Source organism: Micromys minutus (assembly GCF_963924665.1).
Source record: "Micromys minutus genome assembly, chromosome: 10".
NCBI lineage: Eukaryota > Metazoa > Chordata > Mammalia > Rodentia > Muridae > Micromys > Micromys minutus.
This window is the reverse complement of record NC_137979.1, coordinates 22,610,846-22,622,160: the sequence shown is the minus strand read 5'-3', so window position 1 is coordinate 22,622,160 and position 11,315 is coordinate 22,610,846. Positions and strand designations below refer to the sequence as shown.

The 11,315-nt window shown below is 39.9% G+C and overlaps 1 protein-coding gene across 3 annotated transcripts; it reads left to right on the top strand.

The window, feature by feature from the left end:
* Window positions 1-44: 44 nt before the first annotated feature.
* On the top strand, window positions 45-8,967 carry DERL2 (derlin 2; the record flags this gene model as incomplete). 3 transcript variants are annotated; one of them, XM_080924221.1, is made up of 7 exons in its annotated part: window positions 45-160; window positions 927-992; window positions 3,434-3,507; window positions 4,603-4,696; window positions 5,590-5,785; window positions 6,032-6,122; window positions 8,208-8,967. In XM_080924221.1, the coding sequence occupies exons 1-7, from the start codon at window positions 68-70 to the stop codon at window positions 8,311-8,313; spliced, it is 720 nt and encodes a 239-aa protein (XP_080780347.1). In that variant the 5' UTR covers window positions 45-67. The 3 variants fall into 3 exon arrangements, with proteins under 3 accessions (XP_080780347.1, XP_080780349.1, XP_080780348.1); XM_080924222.1 differs by having other exon boundaries at window positions 59-160; window positions 930-992; XM_080924223.1 differs by lacking the exons at window positions 3,434-3,507; window positions 4,603-4,696; window positions 5,590-5,785; window positions 8,208-8,967 and having other exon boundaries at window positions 6,032-6,097.
* Between the last annotated feature and the right edge of the window lie 2,348 nt (window positions 8,968-11,315).

The window sequence follows — 11,315 nt, the reverse complement described above, 5'->3', positions numbered from 1 at the left end:
GCTTTGAGTCCGCCCCGCCGCCTGGCATATTGGCGGAAGGGGAAGGGGGGCAGGCGCGGTGGGAAAGATGGCGTACCAGAGCCTCCGGCTGGAGTACCTGCAGATCCCGCCGGTCAGCCGCGCCTACACTACCGCCTGCGTCCTCACCACCGCGGCCGTGGTGAGCAGCTGTGGCACCACATTCTCTTTTTCCAGGCTAGCTATGACTGCGTCTTCAGAAAACGGGTTTGGGCCGCAGAGAAGCCCAGTGGGTCTGGTCCCAGGGGTGGGTGGAGACATCCGGAGCTGACTCCAGGGTTTGGGGTATTCCCAAGGGTGCCACGCCAGTGACCTGAGAAGGGTGTGCTCCTTCATGAGGGGCCAGGTCAGTTTCAAACAGATGAAGTCCAGACGTGTAGTGAATCAGAACTGCGGGAGCCGCCCACCCAAAAATGTGTCTTGAGAGGTTTAGCTATGTCCAGGTGACTAGTGGGAGTAAGGTCCGCTAGGTTCACAGACTATTATGTTGAGTATGGAAATCTCGAATTGTCTGGAAACATCTTTCAAAAGACGACCTGTGGGTATAAGTAGCTGGCCGCATGTACTTAGTCCTAATGGTAGCGGGGTTAATAAATCTCTTATTCCGAGTTGTCTCATCCTGCTGGTTGAGGTGATGACCACGTGACGCACAGATTTGTAAAAGATGCTGTTGTCTCTAAAATATTCCCGCCCGCCTGCTTTATAGCATCCTCAAATATTTCAACATAAAACTTGCATTGTGTGTGGACACAAAACAGTTGTGCAAATTCTAAAGAATCGCTTACCAGCTGTCACAAGACAAATTTATCCCAAAGGACAGAAATTGTTAGAGCTATAATCCTTTGTTGTTCGTGCTGAAATCTTGTTTTGCGATTGATCTGCTTCAAGAAGCTCTTTTTCCATTTCAGCAGTTGGAATTGATCACACCTTTTCAGTTATACTTCAATCCTGAATTAATTTTTAAACACTTTCAAGTAAGTGGTCTGTAGCAACTATGATTAATGTTTTCACTATCGTTTTTTTTCCATATTGTTTACTAAGTAGTAAATCCTGTCAAATACATTCTCAAAAAAATAACCCAGTGGGGGAAATCTCTGATTACTGGTCTTGTTGGGATGTAAAGAGGGAATTCCACAGCCTGGTTGGATGCCAGAAGCATGAAAGAGCTGCTAGGTATTTGTGAACTAACTCCTCATCAGATACCAAATTAGAATTGACAGGGGTGGAGCCAGGTACAGGCAGAGTAAGCAGGAAGATGGCAAGTCCTGGGTGAGCTTGGCCTATAAAGAGACACTGTCTTAAGAAAAATGCTATGGGTGGGAATTTTGAATCTATCTTCTGTTTTTAGTGTGTTTTTGATGTGTTGAGATTCTTTATTTGACTACAAGTAGTTAAGAACTCACGTGTCCATAATCCCCGAGCCCACCTTGAACTACAAGAAATTATCTCAGCACACAAACAACAGTAACAGCAACCACCACCAACAGTAATAATAATGTGACTTGAGAATAGACTGACAAGCTAGCTGCCCAGGGAGTCTGACAGGATAGCCTTATTCTGTCCATTTGCCACCCTGACACACCAATCACTGTTGTTAATCCTCATGGTCCAGCTCCTAAACTCAGTTCTGGTAAAACATTGATCTTCTAGAAGTCAGATTACACTAACAAAAGTTTTATCCCATTATCTAAAAACAGAATGTTGACTTTCTAGATTAGTGATTAAAATGCTAAAGAGAAGTGTGTTTTCATGGCTGATGGTCATTCACACTCTAGGTGAAATGGAGGCTGTAATTCAGCTTTATTGATGCTTTCCCTTGTCCCAAATGTGTTACATTCCCTTTTCAAGACTGGGCTTTTGTTATCCCTCAGATACATTATCTTTTCTGTTAGATCACCCTTATTTGGGGGTCCTCACTATGTGAAAATGCTTTAGACTCTGGATTGTTTGCATTAGAGCCTGTGACTGAATACCTCACAAAGCAACTTAAGAAAGAAAGGGTTTATTTTGGCTAACCATTTGTAAAGTCCACTGTGGTTGAGAAATTGTGGCATCCAGAGCTTCAGGCAGTTGGTTCCATTGCCGCAATAAAGTTATGAGAAGGGGTGCTCAATTTCCTTCCTCCACTTGGTTGTCCTAGGACCCCAGCCTGTGAAAAGGTGCTGTTAGTGTTGTCCTTCACCTTGGGTGACTGAGTCTAGAAACTCTCTCACAGATATGCCTAGAGTTTGTCTTGAGTGACTAGATCTGTCAGTACTAATCACAAGTAAATTACCAGTGACCAAGGGTGTATGAAGTAGTCTGTCCTCTGGTACCTTGACTTTACCAAGTCAGGATGCCTGTGACCTTTGCTAGGATTGCTTCCTTCTGGTTTGTTTGCCTTAACTGCTTAGGTTAGGTTCTTTGTTTGGTTTTTGTCTATTTTTTTGAGATAGTTTATCTTGTGGCTGTGGCTGGCATGACCCTCATAGTGTCCTCCTGCCTCAGCCCCTTGGTGTGCATCACTGTGCAGTTTGTTTTGTTGTTTTTGTTGTTGTTGTTGTTGAAGACAGGGTCTCTTATGTAGCCTGGGCAACTCTTGAACTTAACAGTTCTCCTGTGATCTTCCTGCCTGGATTCCTTAGTGCTAGGATTATAGACATGAGCAACCATCCCTAGCCAAGGTTAAATTCTTACATTAAGTTTGGGATTAGGAGTTCTAGATTTGCTACCACAGTCTCCACCTATATGTATGTCCTTGGGCAGGCCCTAAGTTTTAAGAGTCCTTACTTGTGAAATGACAATGATCACACCAGCTTGCTTGCTCATCTCACATATGATAGTAAATACATAAAGCTTTGTGAGTAGTTGTATGTTGAGTAGGTGAGACTGCCCTTGCATCTTTCCTTGTCTATGAGAGCATTAATTCTGTCTTGTAAGGAAGTTAACTTCAAACTAGAACCTGACTGCTTATCCTAGAATTGTTCTATCAGTATGTTGTAGCTAATACAGAAACATTTCTTGGCAGCTTCACATACTGAATCCCTGTAAATTTTAGTACCTATAAACTCCTTGTTTAGATTATGGTCACTACACATATAAAAGCACTCTGTTCTGCACAGTAGCCTAGCTTTTATCCAGTGGCATAGTGTGGCTTTAATAGGAAATAATCATGATTTTGGATATTTTGTTTTATCATCCGTATAAATTTTACAGTATAATTAGTATCTTTCATGTGTGCACACACGCAAACTTGTGCAGGACAGAACAAATCCAGAATGGGATTGGGTGCTCCGATTGAATGTGCTCCACCTAGGACTTTGGCGCCTCAGAGTCATAGGATGTTGTTTTTATCTTAGTATAGAAATGTTTCCTGGTCATGTATTATACTTAATGTGTCTTTCTCTTGATTCCCCCCACCCAACTCCCCCTGCAGATCTGGAGGTTAATCACCAATTTCTTATTTTTTGGTCCAGTTGGATTTAATTTTTTGTTTAACATGATTTTTCTGTATCCTTTAATAAATGGAGTCAACATCAAAACTTTGGGTTATATAATATGTATACAATATAGATATAGTATACATATAAAATTTAGTTTATACTATAAGTTGAAACTATTACTCTTGTTTATTTTTTATAGCATTTTAGTTATGGCTTCTGGGCCTGTAGTTTGTAATCAGATCATAATATTTAAAACTGTTTATAACTCCTTGTTTATAGGGAGGTTCCAACTATTGAAAGATGTTTGTGTCCTTAAGTTGTGATTTATTGTAGGCATATTTGTAAAATAACATCAGCACCAGCTGGTACAGTAGTAAAACAGCCTGAAACATTGGTAACTCAACAGAATTTTCCCAGGTTTTGGAATGGTTTTCTGAGAGTGGGGATTTTGATTGCAGGGCTAAAAAACAATGACAGAATGTCTGCTGGCTCGACATGTTTAGATTTGGTTAAAGACAGGAAAAACCATAGTTGTTTAAGAGTCAGATGGTAATTGGGTGTGCTGAGCTAGGCATTTCTCACAAACCTAATACTCCTGCTCAGGAGTACCTGCTGCTGTAGGAGGCAGCAAGCCTTTAGGGGTGATTCGACTTATACCCTAAAATGGCTTCTTGTGTTTCCTACATAAAATATCACTTTGATAAGTTTCTAATGAAACCCTTTTCATTATAGTTTTTATTGACTAGAAAATAGAGATGCTTAGCCTGCTTGGCCTAGAAAAATAGTTATCACACAAGGCTTCTTTGCAGGAATTCCTTCTAAGTTAACAAAACAAATACGGTGCAAATTAACATGTAGTTGAGCATGGGAAAGAAAACAGTATGAATTGGAAGAGATTTAAGGATGTTTGGAACTGCGTTCATGTAGTATTTGAATTAGCATCCCAGCCAGTGACAGGCTTTGGAAAATATGGTGCTAGTTTTGACATTGCCTAAAATGCTTGATGGGGAAAAATGAAACCAGATTACTCTTTAAACATTCTTAGAGAAAGGCAACTTGACTGTTTACAAATTGCATAAAGCCCAAGAATGTTTCAGTGGTTCATTACATTTTATCTTCTTCATATGTGTATGCCTAATATTTTCTTAACTTGAAACTTAAGATATCGTTATTGTCGAATGCTAGAAGAAGGCTCTTTCCGAGGTCGGACAGCAGACTTCGTATTTATGTTCCTTTTTGGTGGATTTTTAATGACTGTATCCTTCAACAAATAGCATACAGAAAAATACTAAAGAACAGACTGTCTAATCCTCAAGCTTTTCATCTATCCTCCATGATTTACTAGATATTTTAGACAAACAGACAAACGTAGATCTCCAGATTGTAGCCTCAGGAGCTACTATTTATTTCACAGCCCCCCTCACAGCTTCCAAGCCCAGAGGTTGAACAAGAAACCCTGCTGGGCAAGACGGTTTCAACCAGGTAGGTTATCTTGAAGCATCTCAGTAACTTCATCTTGACTTCATTTTTAAACTAGGTTTGTAAGAAGACGTGTATTAAGTCACTGTCAAGACTATTAAAAAGAGATTTTTTTTCTGTGTATCAGACTTGGGTATAGTGCCGAGTGGCAGCTTTGTTCCAGCCTGCATGCGTCAACACCTGCGAAGGTGTTGATGGTGAATGAGCTTCACTGTACTTACTGTCAAAGGAATTAACGTTTCCCAAAAAGGCAAGAACATCACAAAAACAGAATTTTAGGGCTGGAGAGATGGTTAAGCGTACTGACTACTATTCCAGAGGTCCTGAGTTCAATTCCTGACAACCATGTGGTGGCTCACAGCCATCTGTGATCTGGTGCCCTCTTCTGGTGTCCATAGAGACAGAGCACTCATATATATATAATAGGTGCATTTTTTTTTAAAAAGCAGAATTTTAGTTTGTAGTAGCTATAATCCAGATAATTCAGCCCAAGCCAGTTTCTGCCTAGCTGCCTTGGGTAATTAATTTCAGACTTTTCCTCTTTTGGTTTAAAAGTGTCACCACTCAGCTTTTCTAACTCAGATCTTAGCTAAAGGGCAACCTTTAGCTCTTTGCTTAGCCTTCCCTAGTAAGCTTTCATGTTGATGTTTTCCTTAATGCCATTTGCTAGCTTTTTGGTTTGTTTGTGAGCTTAGTTTTTTTAGGCCAGGCCTTTACAATAATGCTGGTCTACGTGTGGAGCCGAAGGAACCCTTATGTCCGCATGAACTTCTTTGGTCTTCTAAACTTCCAGGCCCCCTTTCTGCCCTGGGTGCTCATGGGGTTCTCCTTGTTGCTGGGGAACTCAATTATAGTGGACCTTTTGGGTAAGTGTCTTATCACTTTTTCTACTATTTTACCTATTTTCACTGTCTTTCATGTTTATTCTGTTTAGTCTTTATACATAGCTATTACATGATTGTTTAACTATTATATCTGAAAGATACTAACTCACTGTAGTTTTTTTTTTTTTTTTTTTTTTTTTAATTATCCTAAGTAAAGTATATGGTGATAGAGAACTTAAACTTGAATTTTCATCTTCCTTTTTATCCTTTACTTCTGGTTGATTATAGGTATTGCAGTTGGGCACATATATTTTTTCTTGGAAGATATATTTCCCAATCAGCCTGGTGGAATAAGAATTCTGAAAACACCATCTATTTTGTGAGTATTTCACTCCATGTCTCACATCTCATGCAGATAAACCATGATTTCACTGGGCTCCCTCAGTGCCTGGTTCGTGTCAGTGTTTGCGGATTGAGCAATATGTCTGCAATGGGGAGCTTTTGGATTAGCCAGAAACAGATAGGGCCAGGGTTGTGATTACCGAGCTCTTGACATCACAGTGACTTTGCAGTTACTGTCCTGAATGACCACTAGGACCTGTGTCCCAGAGAGGAGCCTGTAGGTTCTGTGGAAGCTGCTGTCCAGATAGAGAGACGTGAACAGCAGAAGGAGCAGCAGCACAGTCCAGAGGACATGCTGATGGTGTACTGACCAGCGGAGCATGTGGGGGAGGGGGGGACAGAACAGAAAAGGCTTGAAGCACACCTCTTCATTTTTATACTGCAGTTTCTACGGCTACAGTTTTGATTTATGAGACCTGTTTCTGCTCTAGAGTTTTGTGTTCTTGGGAACTATTACATGAAAGAGGCAACAAAATGATTTGATATAAGTTCTCTGTCGAGGAATAGTTAAGTGAAAAAGAATAAACGTGGTACCATGGTAACAGGACCCTCCAGAAGACCCAGGTTGAATTCCTAGCACCCATTGGCTGCTAACAACTGTCTATAACTGTAGTCCCATAAATTTGATGTTCTCTTTTGGCTTATAGATGTACATGCAGACAAAATACCCATATACGTAAAATACACCAATAAATTAACCTTAAAAAAAAAGAATTAAGTGGAAAATAAATAAATCTTAAGAAGAAGAACCAGCTAGTGAGCTATGTTAGCATGTTGTCCCATTTACTCGGAAGGCTGAGGCAGTTGAATTCAGTTTGATGCCAACTTAGGTAACATTCCAAGAGGCCATCTTGGGGGAGAAGTTTTTGAATTAACAATAACAACAACATCAAAAAAAAGAAAAAGAAAACCAGAAGGAAGTAAATCTTGTATAATTCTACTTGTACATAGCGGTTTCTCTGGACTGGTTTTGGTAAGCAGTCTTGCGTCTTTCACTGTCTAGATATTCTTTTGGTGATTTCCTACATGATTGCTGTGTTTGCATCATCTCTACTCTGCCCATTCTCCCCTCAACTCCTGTGTCTCCCCCACCCCCTCTTTATGTCATGACCTCCTCTTTAATTGTTATACAGACACACCCGACATTCTCTTACCCACTTAGTCCATCTGGTGTGCTTGTATGTGGATGTGTGGGGCTGACCACTTGGGATTGAGTAATTGTATACACTTTTTTATAACTATGTAATTTTAATTTTTTAAAGATTTATTTCATAAATGTATTTTTGCCACTGTATATCTGCATTTTATGTGCATAGTATGCATGGGTGCATATGCTTACAAAAGGCCAGAGGACAGTATATCCCCTGAAACTAGAATTACTGGTGGTTGTAATCCCCTGCACACCTTTTATTCCTGAACTCAGGAGGCAGAGGCTGGTGCATTTCTGAGTTTAATGCCAGCCTGATTTCTAGATACAGTTCCAGGTAAGCCAAGGCTATACAGAGAAATTCTGACTTGGAAAAAAAAAAAAAAGGAAAAATTACTTTTCTATTATAAATGGCCTGCAGAATTTTAGTGGCTGCATGATATAGTCTGTGGTTCATTTTTAACATAATTATATTCCTTCCTTACTACTGGACATCAATATCAGTTACTGCTTTTCCTTCTATAATTGCAATGATGATGTCCTTGTAACTGAGTTCACACATTCCAACATAGAATTCACCATCTTAGCCATTGTTAAATGAACAGTTCAGTGGTGATATGTGCATTTATGTCATGCTGCTATGGCCACTGTCCTTAGGTTTTTATCTTGTAATCCTAAAACTCTACCCATCAAATAGCTCCCTATTTCTGTCATCCAGCAACCACCATTCTTTTTATGTGTCTGAATTTGACTACTACATGAGCATTTATTGCTTCCAGAGTAAAAATTAGTATAAGAGGTAAATATTAGTGTAAATGTTAAATAAGTACAGAGCCTTCACAGTATAATACCTCTTGAGTTGGCATCTGTTTGTGGAAGCCCTGTTCCAATCTAAATGATCTCTGTGTATTTTAGGAGGACTATTTTTGATACACCAGATGAGGATCCCAATTACAACCCACTACCTGAGGAGCGGCCAGGAGGCTTCGCCTGGGGCGAGGGCCAGCGCCTTGGAGGGTAAAGCAGCTGCCAATTCCGAGACCCATCTGAGAAAGACTCAGTGAGATGTCCATTGGGATCTGTTATCCCTTGTTGCAAAAGCGTGGACAGTTTTGACAGCTTGACAGATTTTTAACTCCAGAAGCACTTTACGGGATGGTACACCGACTAACACAGAAGACATTTCCAGCAGTTTGCCAGGGGTTCCTCACTATGCTGGTACTAAAAGTATAACCTCTTGGAGCCAAAAACTGGAGAAACAGATATCCTGCCTGCTGCCTCCAACAAGTACATGGTTACTTGAACTCGGTGGCAAAAGGCAGGATTTTCCTCCTCTTCTTTAATAGACAAGGCCGTGGTGTAAATGGAAGTTACAGAGAGGACAAAATAAAACTGAATTCCATCTCTCTCACACTGTATTTAAGCTTTCGTGTGATCTTTTAAATCATGGTAATGTGTTCTAGCTCTCCTGCATATGTTTGAACACAGCAGTTTCCGTGCCTGCCCTCATGTCTCCATGGCTTTCAACTGGATTTCATTTCAAGATTGGAAATACACAGCTGTGTACATCTGTCTGACTAGTTGTGGTTCAGAGTGCTAGCCTCAATAGAAAGAAGATTGGTTTCTGCCATTCAGATAGTTCTCCATCTGAAAACCATGAAGCGTCAGGTTTAGACCACAGAAGGAGGAAGAAGGGAGGGTGGTTTCTTATAGCCAAGGAATCTGACTATAGAGAAGCCAGCTGTAAACAAAAAACAACTGTGACACCTCTTTGAGCCGGAGTTTCTCTACTAAGAAACACACAGATTAGTAATGGCCACCCTTTGTCAAAGCACAGGAATAAGAGTGGGCAGCAGTTGGGTTTGTGTTCCTCTTGTCGTTCACAAGAAAGCTCAAAACCTTTTCAGGGCCAAGTGCCTGGTTCACCTTCCCAGTCCGGTAGAAATTAGGGTCTTTGGAAGCAGTCATGCTGATGGTTCAGTGAATACTTGTCAAAGATGGTACATCTTGTCTGACTCAACAGTTTTACATTCATGCTGCTTTATCTAAGATAGTTTTCATAAATATCAAAGAGGCACAGGACTCCCCAGACTAGATCATCCTATTTAGGCTGAGTTGCTTTTTCAGCTGAGATTTTTCTCAAAGGTGGACACAGGCTTATAGGAAACATTGTAGGAGGAAAGTATTTTAATGAGTAACTGGAATGTGATAAGGAATGGAATGAGTATGGCTTGTTAAATGGAACGAGTAAATAATTGAAGACCATTGTAATTTTATGGGATGTGGGTCAATGGGACTGCTTTTGTCTTGTTTAAAAATCTTTAAAGTTTAATGACAATCTTAGATTGTATGATCCTTATGGGATTTTATGTTTGATTATTGTTTTTGTTCAAGAAAGCTTTATCAGTAACTTTTAGGAATTTGTTTTTATTATTGTTGCTTGCTTTTAAACCAGAAATGGGTTTCTTTAAAATTTTATTTATTTTCCCTTAGTTGATTTTAGATTTAGCTAATTAATGGAGCTACTGTGACCGATTTTTAATGCTAACATCTCTTCACCAGCTATTCATTTTAAACAGTGAATACTTATACATATTAATGACTAAAAAGCAGAAAGTGTATTTTGGATGTATAGCCTAAGGTAGTCGCAGATTTCTAGAATGTGAATCCCTAGTGGCAGAATGCCATGTTGTGTGCCACACTGTCCCCTGGCAGTGCAGATTTCAGTCTCTTGGCCTCTTAGTAGTTTGGCATGTCTTTGGTCCAGTGTTGTTTGACAGGATCCCTGTGCTCACTGGGACACAGGAAAAGTCCTCACTTCCCCAGCAAACCTCTGAGTTCTGATTCGTCCAAAACGCACTTCCTTTTTGTGATATGAGTCAACAGAAAGGTGAGATTGGATTATGGGATTCTGTGACCACTTAAGCTTACATGGATATAGTTTGAGCCTTTTCCTGAGTTGTTTGTACCAGAAATAATCAAGAAGCACACCTAAAGCTTAGGGCATTTGTTTTGTTGTTACAGGAATACAGTATATGTTCATTTAAAAATGAATGGACATGCCAATTGCATCTCCATAGGAGATAGATTTTATATACTTTGGTGTGTTTTTTTCACTATGAATTTTTACTTGTTTCTTCCACTTCTTTCTCTGTCATTCTGTGTCCCCGTCTTTTATATTTCTTTTGTACTTGTGTGAGGCAAAGTGTCCACATCCTGGATCTTGAAATGGAACCATAACACTGTCTCTAGGGTCCTCTGGGAATTAGGAAACAAATTGGAGCTATTGGCATGTTGCATAACATGCTTCCTAGAATTGTCATGCCTTCGGCCACTGTTTTATTTTGTGGCTATATTTTCCTTTCACAGGTGAGTTCTATCTGTGTTAACTAAGATCCTGCCCTTCCATCCTCTTCAGGACAACCAAGCTACTTACTATTTTGAGTTTGCATTAAAGCTCTTGAGCCTTGCTTGTATGGTTAAGCCACTCCGAAGTCGGCAGTCACTTCTTAGCCCTTAGCAAATGCATATTTTGTGTCTTTTCTCTGAACCTTGCTTCCTACTTCTCCCTAGACGTCAATTTAAGTTTCTTCAGTCTTTCAAGACTCTGACACTAAAATCTCAAAACTAAGGTCTATTTCACTGTCTTCTTTCAGTCTTTATGAAGCTTCAAATCTGTACTAAAATTCTTATACCAAATCATACATTGTCTTGTACTGTTCTTAGCTGCTACATGGATGTTGGTTTTGTTTCCCTCATGAGAATGTAAGCTCCTTAAGGGCAGGGTCTATGTCTTAATTTTTGTATCCACCACAGTGCCTAGCACTGTGCTTGGCACATGGGTGCTGAATAAATACTTTGTTTATTGATCAGCAAACTATTATCTTGTATTTTTAATTATGAAAATGAAAGAATCAGTGTGTATGTATACAAACTTGTACCTAGTTGCTGAGGTCTAATATTCTTTCTGGAAACAGGATGGAACAAATCTGACCATGATTAAGGGCAGTGGTTTGGTGGTCT